Source organism: Corythoichthys intestinalis, chromosome 7 (assembly GCF_030265065.1).
Source record: "Corythoichthys intestinalis isolate RoL2023-P3 chromosome 7, ASM3026506v1, whole genome shotgun sequence".
NCBI classification, from domain to species: domain Eukaryota; kingdom Metazoa; phylum Chordata; class Actinopteri; order Syngnathiformes; family Syngnathidae; genus Corythoichthys; species Corythoichthys intestinalis.
Genome location: NC_080401.1, coordinates 48,488,240 through 48,502,215, shown reverse-complemented (window position 1 = coordinate 48,502,215; position 13,976 = coordinate 48,488,240). Strand labels below are relative to the sequence as shown.

General features: G+C 39.5%; 1 protein-coding gene across 10 annotated transcripts in view; it reads left to right on the top strand.

Moving 5' to 3' along the window:
- Nucleotides 1-13,976, top strand: part of kif1aa (kinesin family member 1Aa) — a 149,654-nt gene that overhangs the window by 82,608 nt on the left and 53,070 nt on the right. For all 10 annotated transcript variants that reach the window (XM_057840193.1, XM_057840189.1, XM_057840194.1 and 7 more), the window contains 4 exons: nucleotides 12-130; nucleotides 193-248; nucleotides 2,438-2,546; nucleotides 2,623-2,689. In XM_057840193.1, coding sequence (XP_057696176.1) covers nucleotides 12-130; nucleotides 193-248; nucleotides 2,438-2,546; nucleotides 2,623-2,689 — 351 coding nt within the window. The remainder of the gene's footprint in view (nucleotides 1-11; nucleotides 131-192; nucleotides 249-2,437; nucleotides 2,547-2,622; nucleotides 2,690-13,976) is intronic.

The following is a 13,976-nucleotide window of genomic DNA, read 5'->3' as shown; positions in this document are numbered from 1 at the left end:
TTTCTTCGCAGATCGCCGTTGAAGTAACCAAATCGTTCGTGGACTACATCACAACTCAACCCATCGTGTTTGAAGTGTTTGGACACTACCAGAAACAAGCTTTTCTTCCTCTCTGTAAAGACGTTATCAGGTAACCCTTTTTAACTCGTCTATCGGAGTCAATGGCTGCCATTGACATTCTTTTTTCCACAGTCCACTGCGGCCCTGCAGGAGACAATTTCCTCGTGTGATGCCTCTGTCCAAACCAGGTAAGAAACCTTAACCCAAAAAACGACATCACTCTTGTCACATGTACGTTGGCGCGACGTGTCATTGGCTGTGAGCAGCGGACTCGGAGCAGAACCGGGAAAAAACGCTGGAGCTGATTCGCTACCTGGTGCCCGAAGCGCTCAACGGGGCGCTAGTGGACTCGCTGTCGGGCCGCGCCATCTCCGCCGCGGGGTTGGCCGCTTCCTTCCTGATGGAAACGAACGAACCCACGCGGCTGGCCTCCGTTTGTTCTGTTATTAAAGCGCAGAAGCCCGGTTGGTTCACGATGATCCTAGATAATCCTGACACGTTAAACCAGGTGTGACAAACTCATCGATGTCGAGGGCCATGCCAACTACTAATTGACAACTAAGCGATTGGCAAATGAATCAACTATTTTGATAGGCGAGACGTTGGGGAAATTGTCCAAATCCATTTTTTTAAAAGCCTCTTAATAGCAACTATTTTTGTGTGTATTTTTTTCAATTCATGTTTTCGTAATAAAAACAAAAAAGTGTAAAAGCAGTAATTTTTTTCTTTTTTTTGTTGTTTTATTTTTCATTTTATTTAATCAAAAGCAAAAACTGTTTTTGTTTAATTTGTATTCATTTATTTGTATTTATTTACATTATAAAAACAAAAAGCGGGAAAAAAAATATTTTATCTTTTATTTGACTTAACAACAGTAAATTTTCTCCTTTTTGTATATTTTTTTTCATGTATTTATTTTTAATTTTAAAAAGAAAAAACATCACTTTTTTGTTATGATTTTTTAAAAATGTCTATTTATTTATTTTTTAAATAAAATGTTATTCCGTATTAATTTTTTTTAAAAAAAGGAAAAAAACTCAAATAAAAAAAAAAAAAGTAGCCTTTTATTTATTAAAATTAAAAACATTATTTGTATATATTTTTTAAAGAGGACAAAATATTATATAAAAATATTTAATAATAAAAATAATTTAAAATATATTCTCCTCTTTCTATTTCTGTAGCTTAATTTTATTGAAAACATTCCAATAAAATTAATAGAAAATTTTAGCGGGAAACGTGAAGTAAAAAAATATTTTATTATATATATTGTTTTATTTAATGTACCATAAAACAAAAATGGGAACAACTTTAAATATGATCTTTTAAAAGTATTTTTATTTTTAACCTAAGATTATTTAATTAATAATGGAAAGAAAGCAATATTCTCTGCTTTATTACAAGTATTTTAAATGTTTTGGGGGATTTTTTTCCAAGGACAAAATAACAAAAATTATATTCTGGGAGTTCTATTTTGATTTTAGTTTAGTGAGAGAAACAAAGTATACGCACATGATTCACTCTGACCATTATGTGGCGTACCAGGTATGGCCCTCGAGCCACGTGTTTGATGCCTGAGCCTTAAACGTTTAAAACACTTGTTTTCATTTGAAGGAAGAAAAAGTGAAATGACATAAAAAAGGGGTTTGTTTAACGTGTCAGGATTGGTGGATTTTGGCTTTCTTGGTGTCGCGTATGTTTGCTCTCCTTGCTCTTCCTCTTCTGGACTATACAAACGTTGGACGCATTCATTTACACAACATAAGCTACAGCCGTGCTACAACTAAAAAAAAAAAAGCATCATAAAGATATGGTGTGATAGTGTTAACTCAATGGCTGTCAATTACGGCGCTAGATGGATTAGTAAAGAAACATGAGGATTTACAGGTAGTCGTTCTTGTTTTCAAGGGAGGACAGTTAGTTAATCAATAAGCATTGTGCAGATGTGGCTAATGATGTGTCCAATCAGGTTTTGCTGTGGAAGGTCTCAATTTTACTGAAATGTTTTGACTTTTTGGGGATTTAATTCAAAACTGGCTTCACTCAATTTTTTTGTTTTTGGTTTTCCCTATCAAATCTTTTTTTTTTTTTTTTTTTTTTTTTTTTTTAAAGAGATCTTTAAGTTGAAATATTTTGAGAAAAGTAGCGTTACAGACTAAACATTTTTTCTCATAACATAAAAAACCATTGTGTAACAAAGTATTACAATTTTTGCATGTTTTTTTAAAAACCAAACTGAACAAGTAAATGCTCTGTGAATAAATCATGACTATTGTTCCCTCTTCATCCCTCCAAGACTGTTTTCCTCTTATCTTTCCCGCCCATGACAAACCTGCCTGCTCTATTACCTGTCCAACCATCTCAACTTTCTTTTTAGTGCCCGCCACCAAGCTGACGGCGGTGGCGCGTCCGCAGTCCGGACCTTGCCACTGCAAGTACGACCTGATGGTTTTCTTTGAAATCTGCGAGCTGGAGGCTAACGGAGAGTAAGTCCGTTTCCTGATAGCTTCTCTTCAAAATGAATTATAAATGGTTAATGATGTTGGGCCTTTTCGTTTTTAGCTATATTCCTGCTGTGGTGGACCACAGGGGTGGAATGCCGTGTCATGGCACTTTCTTGCTGCATCAGGTATGTCCCTTTTGATCCCATTTATGTATTATCATATTTGACTTCGAAGAAAATCATGATATATATACAGTGGGGCAAATAAGTATTTCGTCAACCACCAATTGTGCAAGTTCTCCTACTTGAAAAGATTAGAGAGGCCTGTAATTGTCAACATGGGTAAACCTCAACCATGAGAGAGAGAATGTGGGAAAAAAAAAAACAGAGAAGAACAGTTTGATTTTTAAAGAATTTATTTCCAAATTAGAGTGGAAAATAAGTATTTGGTCACCTACAAAAAAGCAAGATTTCTGGCTGTCAAAGATGTCTAACTTCTTCTAACGAGGTCTAACGAGGCTCCACTGTAGTAATGGCACCTGTTTTAACTCATTATCGGTATAAAAGACACCTGTCCACAACCTCAGTCAGTCAGACTCCAAACTCCACTATGCCCAAGACGAAAGAGCTGTCGAAGGACACCTGCACCAGGCTGAGAAGAGTGAATCTGCAATAGGTAAAACGCTTGGTATAAAGAAATCAACTGTGGGAGCAATTATTCAAAAATGGAAGACATACAAGACCACTGATAATCTCCCTCGATCTGGGGCTCCATGCAAGATCTCACCCCGTGGCGTCAAAATGATAACAAGAACGGTGAGCAAAAATCCCAGAACCACACGGGGGGAATGACCTACAGAGAGCTGGGACCACAGTAACAAAGGCTAATCAGTAAAACAATGCGCCGCCAGGGACTCAAATCCTGCACTGCCAGACGTGTCCCCTTGCTAAAGAAAGTACACGTCCAGGCCCGTCTGCGGTTCGCTAGAGAGCATTTGGATGATCCAGAAGAGGACTGGGAGAATGTGTTATGGTCAAATGAAACCAAAATAGAACTTTTTTGTAGAAACGCAGGTTCTCATGTTTGGACGAGAAAGAATACTGAATTGCATCCGAAGAACACCATACCTACTGTGAAGCATGGGGGTGGAAACATCATGCTTTGGGGCTGTTCTTCTGCAGAGAGACCAGGACGACTGATCTGTGTAAAGGAAAGAATGAATGGGGCCATGTATCGAGACATTTTGAGTGACAATCTCCTTCCGTCAGCAAGGGCATTGAAGATGAGACGTGGCTGGGTCTTTCAGCATGACAATGATCCCAAACACACAGCCAGGGCAACAAAGGAGTGGCTTCGTAAGAAGCATTTCAAGGTCCTGGAGTGGCCTAGCCAGTCTCCAGATCTCAAACCCATAGAAAATCTGTGGCGGGAGCTGAAAGTCCGTGTTGCCCAACGACAGCCCCAAAACATCCCTGCTCTAGAGGAGATCTTCATGGAGGAATGGGCCACAATACCAGCAACAGTGTGTGAAAAGCTTGTGAAGAGTTACAGAAAACGTTTGGCCTCAATTATTGCCAAGAAAGGGTACATAACAAAGTACAGTGGTACCTCGACATATGATCGCTTCGACACACGATCTTTTCGACATCCGACGTAAAATTTGACGCGCCATTTGTTTCTACAGCCGACGACATGCTCGAAATACGACGACACGACAGCAACGCAAACGAACTCACGGCGGATTTTCTTGTGTGAGAAGTCAACACAGGTTTCCAAAAAGTTGGTACAGTTGGTGAAACAAGGAAAAAAGTGATGCTTACCTTTGAAATGAAGATGCAAATTATAGAAAAATATGAGCGTGGGGTGCGCATCCGTGAGCTGGCTCAACAATACAGCTCCACGGTCCTCTTCCGACCACCGTTCGCCAGTCTTTATAAGTTAAGGTGACAATTATTATTGTGGTAACATAGCCAAAGAAATCGCCAGCTTCGTCACGTTTTTATAATTTATTTAAGAACTTATTCAACACAAAACGCCCATTGCCCTCTGCAGTTGACTGTGCTCTCAAGAAAACGAAAGTATTATCTCTACCGCACTGACCTATCTCGCTGTGACGTCAGCCCCGCGGTGCATTCAGGTACAGCAAAAAGTGTCCGCCACATTAGAATCCAATTTGTTACATTATTAACGGAATCATTTTTATTTTATTATTATTATCATTATTATATTATTCTGATTTTTATTAATAACTTATTTATTTTGCTATGTTTAATTGCCATTTATAATAATTGTACCAGCAGTATTTATTATGGATTTAGTGTAGGTTTTTGGGTGTGGAACGAATTAATGGAATTTTAATGTATTCCTATGAGAAAATCCTGCTCGACATACAACCATTTCGACTTACAAACAAGGTCTTGGAACGAATTAACTTCGTATGTAGAGGTACCACTGTATTGAGATGAACTTTTAGTATTAACCAAAAGTTTATTTTCCACCATGATTTGCAAATAAATTCTTTAAAAATCAAACAATGTGATTTTCTGGGGGGGGGGTTTTCTCCGCATTCTGTCTCTCATGGTTGAGGTTTACCCATGTTGACAATTACAGGCCTCTCTAATATTTTCAAGTGGGAGAACTTGCACAATTAGTGGTTGACTAAATACTTATTTGACCCCACTGTATGTGTGCGTAAGCGTACATACAGATAGATTTTTCTTAACAGATTCGATGTTCGAAACACAACAACACAACGCAATACAAGACGAGACCAAAAACAAAACAACAATACTAAAACTAGAAACTGCAATTTCGGGAGAAATTACACACCTTGGTCTTTCCTCTGTGGAGATACAGATCTTAGCCCCACTCAGGTCTATCAATAGAATGGACCATAATGCCAGTCAATGGCACTAAACAAAGTAAAAGCCATTAGAAAAGATTGGGAGAATTGGACGTCCATGGCCGTCAATGGCATCACCCTCCATAAGCGGCAATCCAATCAGGGACATTTGGGGGGACACGTCCTAATGATATCTAGTCATTTTCTGTTGATTTGGGGAAAAAAAAAAAATTCCCATTGAAAATGAATGGGAAAAATTTTGGACGTCCATGGACGTCAATGGTATCAATTTACATAAGCGTCAATGGAATCCAAGTACATTGGCATCAATAGAATGAACAAACATGAAGAAATGCCTTTGGAAATGAATGGGAAGTTTGGACGTCCATGGACGTCAATGGCATCACCCCCCATAAGCGGCAATGCAATCGGGGACATTTGGGGGACACGTCCTAATGATATCTAGTCATTTTCTGTTGATTTGGGGAAAAAAAAAAAATTCCCATTGAAAATGAATGGGAAAAATTTTGGACGTCCATGGACGTCAATGGTATCAACTTACATAAGCGTCAATGGAATCCAAGTACATTGGCATCAATAGAATGAACAAACATGAAGAAATGCCATTGGAAATTAATGGGAAGTTTGGACGTCCGTGGACGTCAATGGCATCACCCTCCATAAGCAGCAATGCAATCGGGCACATTTGGGGGAAACGTCCTATTGATATCTAGTCATTTTCTGTTGATTTGGGGAAAAAAAAAAAAATTCCCATTGAAAATGAATGGGAAAAATTTTGGACGTCCACGGACGTCAATGGTATCAACTTACATAAGCGTCAATGGAATCCAAGTACATTGGCATCAAAAGAATGAACAAACATGAAGAAATGCCATTGGAAATGAATGGGAAGTTTGGACGTCCCTGGACGTCAATGGCATCACCCTCCATAAGCAGCAATGCAATCGGGGACATTTGGGGGACAGGTCCTATTGATATCTAGTCATTTTCTGTTGATTTGGGGAAAAAAAAAAAATTTCCCATTGAAAATGAATGGGTAAAATTTTGGACGTCCATGGACGTCAATGGCAGCACCCCCCATAAGCGTCAATGGAATTGGGGACGTTTGGGATATACGTCCTATTGATATCTGGTCATTTTCTGTTGATTTGGAGAAATGTAGTTTTTTCCCCATTGAAAATGAATGGGAAAAATTTTGGACGTCCATGTAAGTCAATGGCGGCACCCTTCATAAGCGTCAATGGAATTGGGGAAGTTTGGGGGACACGTCCTATTGATATCTGGTCATTTTCTGTTGATTTGGGGTAATTTTGTTTTTTCCCCATTGAAAATGAATGGGAAAAATTTTGGACGTCCATGTAAGTCAATGGCGGCACCCTTCATAAGCGTCAATGGAATTGGGGAAGTTTGGGGGACACGTCCTATTGATATCTGGTCATTTTCTGTTGATTTGGGGTAATTTTGTTTTTTCCCCATTGAAAATGAATGGGAAAAATTTTGGACGTCCATGGCCGTCAATGGCATCGACATCCATATAGTCAATTGAATCCAAGTACATTGGCATCAGTAGATTCGACATGCATGGCCGTCAATGGCATCAATGCAATGTAAATTCCATTGGAAATCCCATTGGAAGTGAATGGGACTTTTCCCATTCGAAATGAATGGGATAGTTTTTGGCAAATTTCCGAGGAAGCGTAATTTTTTTCCAAATTCTGTATACAACTTTTATGCCCCTCACCGTCCCGGAATTTTTGATGCCCAAATTATGTGATTTGGTCAAAAATTGTAGGACTAGATACATTTTGAAACTTTTTTTTTTTTCACGGAAAATTGCCGTTTACGGACGAACGGAAAAATTTTCGGGGCCATTTGTAAAGTTTCCTGTGTCACGCGAAAATTCCGGTCGTGCCGATACTTGAACGGTGCCGATCGGTCTAACGGTTCGGGCTGTGAAGCGCGCGTTTTTTTTCCATTCAAAATGAATAGGAAAGTTTTTGGCAAATTTCCGGGGAACCGTAAATTTTTGCCAAATTCTGTATACAACTTTTATGCCCCTCACCGTCCCGGAATTTTTGATGCCCAAATTATGTGATTTGGTCAAAAATTGTAGGACTAGATACATTTTGAAACTTTTTTTATTTTTCGGAAAATTGCCGTTTACGGGCGAACGGAAAATTTTTCGTGGCGGTTTGAAAAATTCCCATCGTCACGCGAAAAATCCGGTCGTGCCGATACTTCAACGGTGCCGATCGGTGCTACGGTTTGGGCTGTGCGTTGGCTCAAAAAAACGCGGAGAATTATTGAATAATAATAATAACTAGAAACTGCAATTTCGGGAGAAATTACACACCTTGGTCTTTCCTCTGTGGAGATACAGATCTTAGCCCCACTCAGGTCTATCAATAGAATGGACCATAATGCCAGTCAATGGCACTAAACAAAGTAAAAGCCATTAGAAAAGATTGGGAGAATTGGACGTCCATGGCCGTCAATGGCATCACCCTCCATAAGCGGCAATCCAATCAGGGACATTTGGGGGACACGTCCTAATGATATCTAGTCATTTTCTGTTGATTTGGGGAAAAAAAAAAAATTCCCATTGAAAATGAATGGGAAAAATTTTGGACGTCCATGGACGTCAATGGTATCAATTTACATAAGCGTCAATGGAATCCAAGTACATTGGCATCAATAGAATGAACAAACATGAAGAAATGCCATTGGAAATGAATGGGAAGTTTGGACGTCCGTGGCCGTCAATGGCATCACCCTCCATAAGAGGCAATGCAATCGGGGACATTTGGGGGACACGTCCTATTGATATCTAGTCATTTTCTGTTGATTTGGGAAAAAAAAAAAAATCCCATTGAAAATGAATGGGAAAAATTTTGGACGTCCATGGACGTCAATGGTATCAAATTACATAAGCGTCAATGGAATCCAAGTACATTGGCATCAATAGAATGAACAAACATGAAGAAATGCCTTTGGAAATGAATGGGAAGTTTGGACGTCCATGGACGTCAATGGCATCACCCCCCATAAGCGGCAATGCAATCGGGGACATTTGGGGGACACGTCCTAATGATATCTAGTCATTTTCTGTTGATTTGGGGAAAAAAAAAAATTCCCATTGAAAATGAATGGGAAAAATTTTGGACGTCCATGGACGTCAATGGTATCAACTTACATAAGCGTCAATGGAATCCAAGTACATAGGCATCAATAGAATGAACAAACATGAAGAAATGCCTTTGGAAATTAATGGGAAGTTTGGACGTCCGTGGACGTCAATGGCATCACCCTCCATTAGCAGCAATGCAATCGGGCACATTTGGGGGAAACGTCCTATTGATATCTAGTCATTTTCTGTTGATTTGGGGGAAAAAAAAAAAATTCCCATTGAAAATGAATGGGAAAAATTTTGGACGTCCATGGACGTCAATGGTATCAACTTACATAAGCGTCAATGGAATCCAAGTACATTGGCATCAAAAGAATGAACAAACATGAAGAAATGCCATTGGAAATGAATGGGAAGTTTGGACGTCCCTGGACGTCAATGGCATCACCCTCCAGAAGCAGCAATGCAATTGGGGACATTTGGGGGACACGTCCTATTGATATCTAGTCATTTTCTGTTGATTTGGGGAAAAAAAAAAATTTCCCATTGAAAATGAATGGGTAAAATTTTGGACGTCCATGGACGTCAATGGCAGCACCCCCCATAAGCATCAATGGAGTTGGGGACGTTTGGGGTATACGTCCTATTGATATCTGGTCATTTTCTGTTGATTTGGAGAAATGTAGTTTTTTCCCCATTGAAAATGAATGGGAAAAATTTTGGACGTCCATGTAAGTCAATGGCGGCACCCTTCATAAGCGTCAATGGAATTGGGGAAGTTTGGAGGACACGTCCTATTGATATCTGGTCATTTTCTGTTGATTTGGGGTAATTTTGTTTTTTCCCCATTGAAAATGAATGGGAAAAATTTTGGACGTCCATGGCAGTCAATGGCATCGACATCCATATAATCAATTGAATCCAAGTACATTGGCATCAGTAGATTCGACATGCATGGCCGTCAATGGCATCAATGCAATGTAAATTCCATTGGAAATCCCATTGGAAGTGAATGGGACTTTTCCCATTCGAAATGAATGGGATAGTTTTTGGCAAATTTCCGAGGAAGCGTAATTTTTTTCCAAATTCTGTATACAACTTTTATGCCCCTCACCGTCCCGGAATTTTTGATGCCCAAATTATGTGATTTGGTCAAAAATTGTAGGACTAGATACATTTTGAAACTTTTTTTTTTTTCACGGAAAATTGCCGTTTACGGACGAACGGAAAAATTTTCGGGGCCATTTGTAAAGTTTCCTGTGTCACGCGAAAATTCCGGTCGTGCCGATACTTGAACGGTGCCGATCGGTCTAACGGTTCGGGCTGTGAAGCGCGCGTTTTTTTTCCATTCAAAATGAATAGGAAAGTTTTTGGCAAATTTCCGGGGAACCGTAAATTTTTGCCAAATTCTGTATACAACTTTTATGCCCCTCACCATCCCGGAATTTTTGATGCCCAAATTATGTGATTTGGTCAAAAATTGTAGGACTAGATACATTTTGAAACTTTTTTAATTTTTCGGAAAATTGCCGTTTACGGGCGAACGGAAAATTTTTCGTGGCGGTTTGAAAAATTCCCATCGTCACACGAAAAATCCGGTCGTGCCGATACTTGAACGGTGCCGATCGGTGCTACGGTTTGGGCTGTGCGTTGGCTCAAAAAAACGCGGAGAATTATTGAATAATAATAAAAAATAACTAGAAACTGCAATTTCGGGAGAAATTACACACCTTGGTCTTTCCTCTGTGGAGATACAAATCTTAGCCCCACTCAGGTCTATCAATAGAATGGACCATAATGCCAGTCATTGGCACTAAACAAAGTTAAAGCCATTAGAAAAGATTGGGAGAATTGGACGTCCATGTCCGTCAATGGCAGCACCCTCCATAATTGTTAATGGAATCGGGGAAGTTTGGGGGACACGTCCTATTGATATCTAGTCATTTTCTGTTGATTTGGGAAAAAAAAAAAATTCCCATTGAAAATGAATGGGAAAAATTTTGGACGTCCATGGACGTCAATGGTATCAACTTACATAAGCGTCAATGGAATCCAAGTACATTGGCATCAATAAAATGAACAAACATGAAGAAATGCCATTGGAAATGAATGGGAAGTTTGGACGTCCATGAACGTCAATGGCATCACCCTCCATAAGCGGCAATGCAATCGGGGACATTTGGGGGACACGTCCTAATGATATCTAGTCATTTTCTGTTGATTTGGGAAAAAAAAAAAAATCCCATTGAAAATGAATGGGAAAAATTTTGGACGTCCATGGACGTCAATGGTATCAACTTACATAAGCGTCAATGGAATCCAAGTACATTGGCATCAATAAAATGAACAAACATGAAGAAATGCCATTGGAAATGAATGGGAAGTTTGGACGTCCATGAACGTCAATGGCATCACCCTCCATAAGCGGCAATGCAATCGGGGACATTTGGGGGAAACGTCCTGTTGATATCTAGTCATTTTCTGTTGATTTGGGGAAAAAAAAAAAAATTCCCATTGAAAATGAATGGGAAAAATTTTGGACGTCCATGGACGTCAATGGTATCAACGTACATAAGCGTCAATGGAATCCAAGTACATTGGCATCAAAAGAATGAACAAACATGAAGAAATGCCATTGGAAATGAATGGGAAGTTTGGACGTCCCTGGACGTCAATGGCATCACCCTCCATAAGCAGCAATGCAATCGGGGACATTTGGGGGACAGGTCCTATTGATATCTAGTCATTTTCTGTTGATTTGGGGAAAAAAAAAAAAATTCCCATTGAAAATGAATGGGTAAAATTTTGGACGTCTATGGACGTCAATGGCAGCACCCCCCATAAGCGTCAATGGAATTGGGGACGTTTGGGATATACGTCCTATTGATATCTGGTCATTTTCTGTTGATTTGGAGAAATTTAGTTTTTTCCCCATTGAAAATGAATGGGAAAAATTTTGGACGTCCATGTAAGTCAATGGCGGCACCCTTCATAAGCGTCAATGGAATTGGGGAAGTTTGGGGGACACGTCCTATGGATATCTGGTTATTTTCTGTTGATTTGGGGTAATTTTGTTTTTTCCCCATTGAAAATGAATGGGAAAAATTTTGGACGTCCATGGCCGTCAATGGCATCGACATCCATATAGTCAATTGAATCCAAGTACATTGGCATCAGTAGATTCGACATGCATGGCCGTCAATGGCATCAATGCAATGTAAATTCCATTGGAAATCCCATTGGAAGTGAATGGGACTTTTCCCATTTGAAATGAATGGGATAGTTTTTGGCAAATTTCCGAGGAAGCGTAATTTTTTTCCAAATTCTGTATACAACTTTTATGCCCCTCACCGTCCCGGAATTTTTGATGCCCAAATTGTGTGATTTGGTCAAAAATTGTAGGACTAGATACATTTTGAAACTTTTTTTTTTTTCCGGAAAATTGCCGTTTACGGGCGAAGGGAAAAGTTTTCGGGTCCGTTTGAAAAATTCCCATCGTTGCGCGAAAATTCCGGTCGTGCCGATATTTGAACGGTGCCGATCGGTCAAACGGTTCGGGCTGTGCAGCGTGCGTTTTTTTTTCATTCAAAATGAATAGGAAAGTTTTTGGCAAATTTCCGGGGAGCCGTAAATTTTTGCCAAATTCTGTATACAACTTTTATGCCCCTCATCGTCCCGGAATTTTTGATACCCAAATTATGTGATTTGGTCAAAAATTGTAGGACTAGATACATTTTTTAACTTTTTTTTTTTTCCGGAAAATTGCCGTTTACGGGCGAACGGAAAATTTTTCGGGGGATTTTGAAAAAGTCCCTGCGTCGCGCAAAAAATCCGGTCGTGCCGATACTTCAACGGTGCCGATCGGTGGTATGGTTCGGGCTGCGCGGCGCGCCGAAAAAACGCGGAGAATAAGATGAAGATATAATAAATAATAATAATAAGGCGAATAAAGTTGCAGAATAACAATACCTTGTTCTTTCCATAGGAAAGACCAAGGTAATAATAATAACTAGAAACTGCAATTTCGGGAGAAATTACACCTTGGTCTTTCCTCTGTGGAGATACAAATCTTAGCCCCACTCAGGTCTATCAATAGAATGGACCATAATGCCAGTCAATGGCACTAAACAAAGTAAAAGCCATTAGAAAAGATTGGGAGAATTGGACGTCCATGTCCGTTAATGGCAGCACCCTCCATAAGCGTCAATGTAATTGGGGAAGTTTGGGGGACACGTCCTATTGATATGTAGTCATTTTCTTTTGATTTTGGGAAAAAAAAAAAAATCCCATTGAAAATGAATGGGAAAAAATTTGGACGTCCATAGACGTCAATGGCAGCACCCCCCATAAGCGTCAATGGAAGCAGGGAAGTTTGGGGGACATGTCCTATTGATATCTGGTCATTTTCTGTTGATTTGGTGAAATTTTGTTTTTTCCCCATTGAAAATGAATGGGAAAATTTTTGGACGTCCATGGCCGTCAATGGCATCGACATCCATATAGTCAATAGGATCCAAGTACATTGGCATCAGTAGATTCGACATGCATGGCCGTCAATGGCATCAATGCAATGTAAATTCCATTGAAAGTGAATGGGAACTTTTCCCATTAGAAATGAATGGGAGAGTTTTTGGCAAATTTCTGGGGAACCGTAAGTTTTTTCCAAATTCTGTATACAACTTTTATGCCCCTCACCGTCCCGGAATTTTTGATACCCAAATTATGTGATTTGGTCAAAAATTGTAGGACTAGATACATTTTTAAACTTTTTTTTTTTTTCGGAAAATTGCCGTTTACGGGCGAACGGAAAATTTTTCGTGGCGTTTTGAAAAATTCCCATCGTCACGCGAAAATTCCGGTCATGCCGATACTTGAACGGTGCCGATCGGGGCTACGGTTTAGGCTGTGCGTTGGCTCAAAAAAACGCGGAGAATAAGATGAATAAATAATAATAATAATAATAACTAGAAACTGCAATTTCGGGAGAAATTACACCTTGGTCTTTCCTCTGTGGAGATACAGATCTTAGCCCCACTCAGGTCTATCAATAGAATGGACCATAATGCCAGTCAATGGCACAAAACAAAGTAAAAGCCAATAGAAATGAATGGGAGAATTGGACGTCCATGTCCGTCAATGGCAGCACCCTCCATAAGCGTCAATGTAATTGGGGAAGTTTGGGGGACACGTCCTATTGATATCTAGTCATTATCTGTTGATTTGGAGGAAAAAAAAAATTCCCATTGAAAATGAATGGGAAAATTTTTGGACGTCCATGGACGTCAATGGTATCAACTTACATAGGCGTCAATGGAAACCAAGTACATTTGCATCAATAAAATGAAAAAACATAATTAAATGCCATTAGAAATGAATGGGAAATTTGGACATCCATGGATGTCAATGGCATGACCCTCCATAAGCGTAAATGGATTTGGGGAAGTTGGGGGGACACGTCCTATTGATATGTAGTCATTTTCTT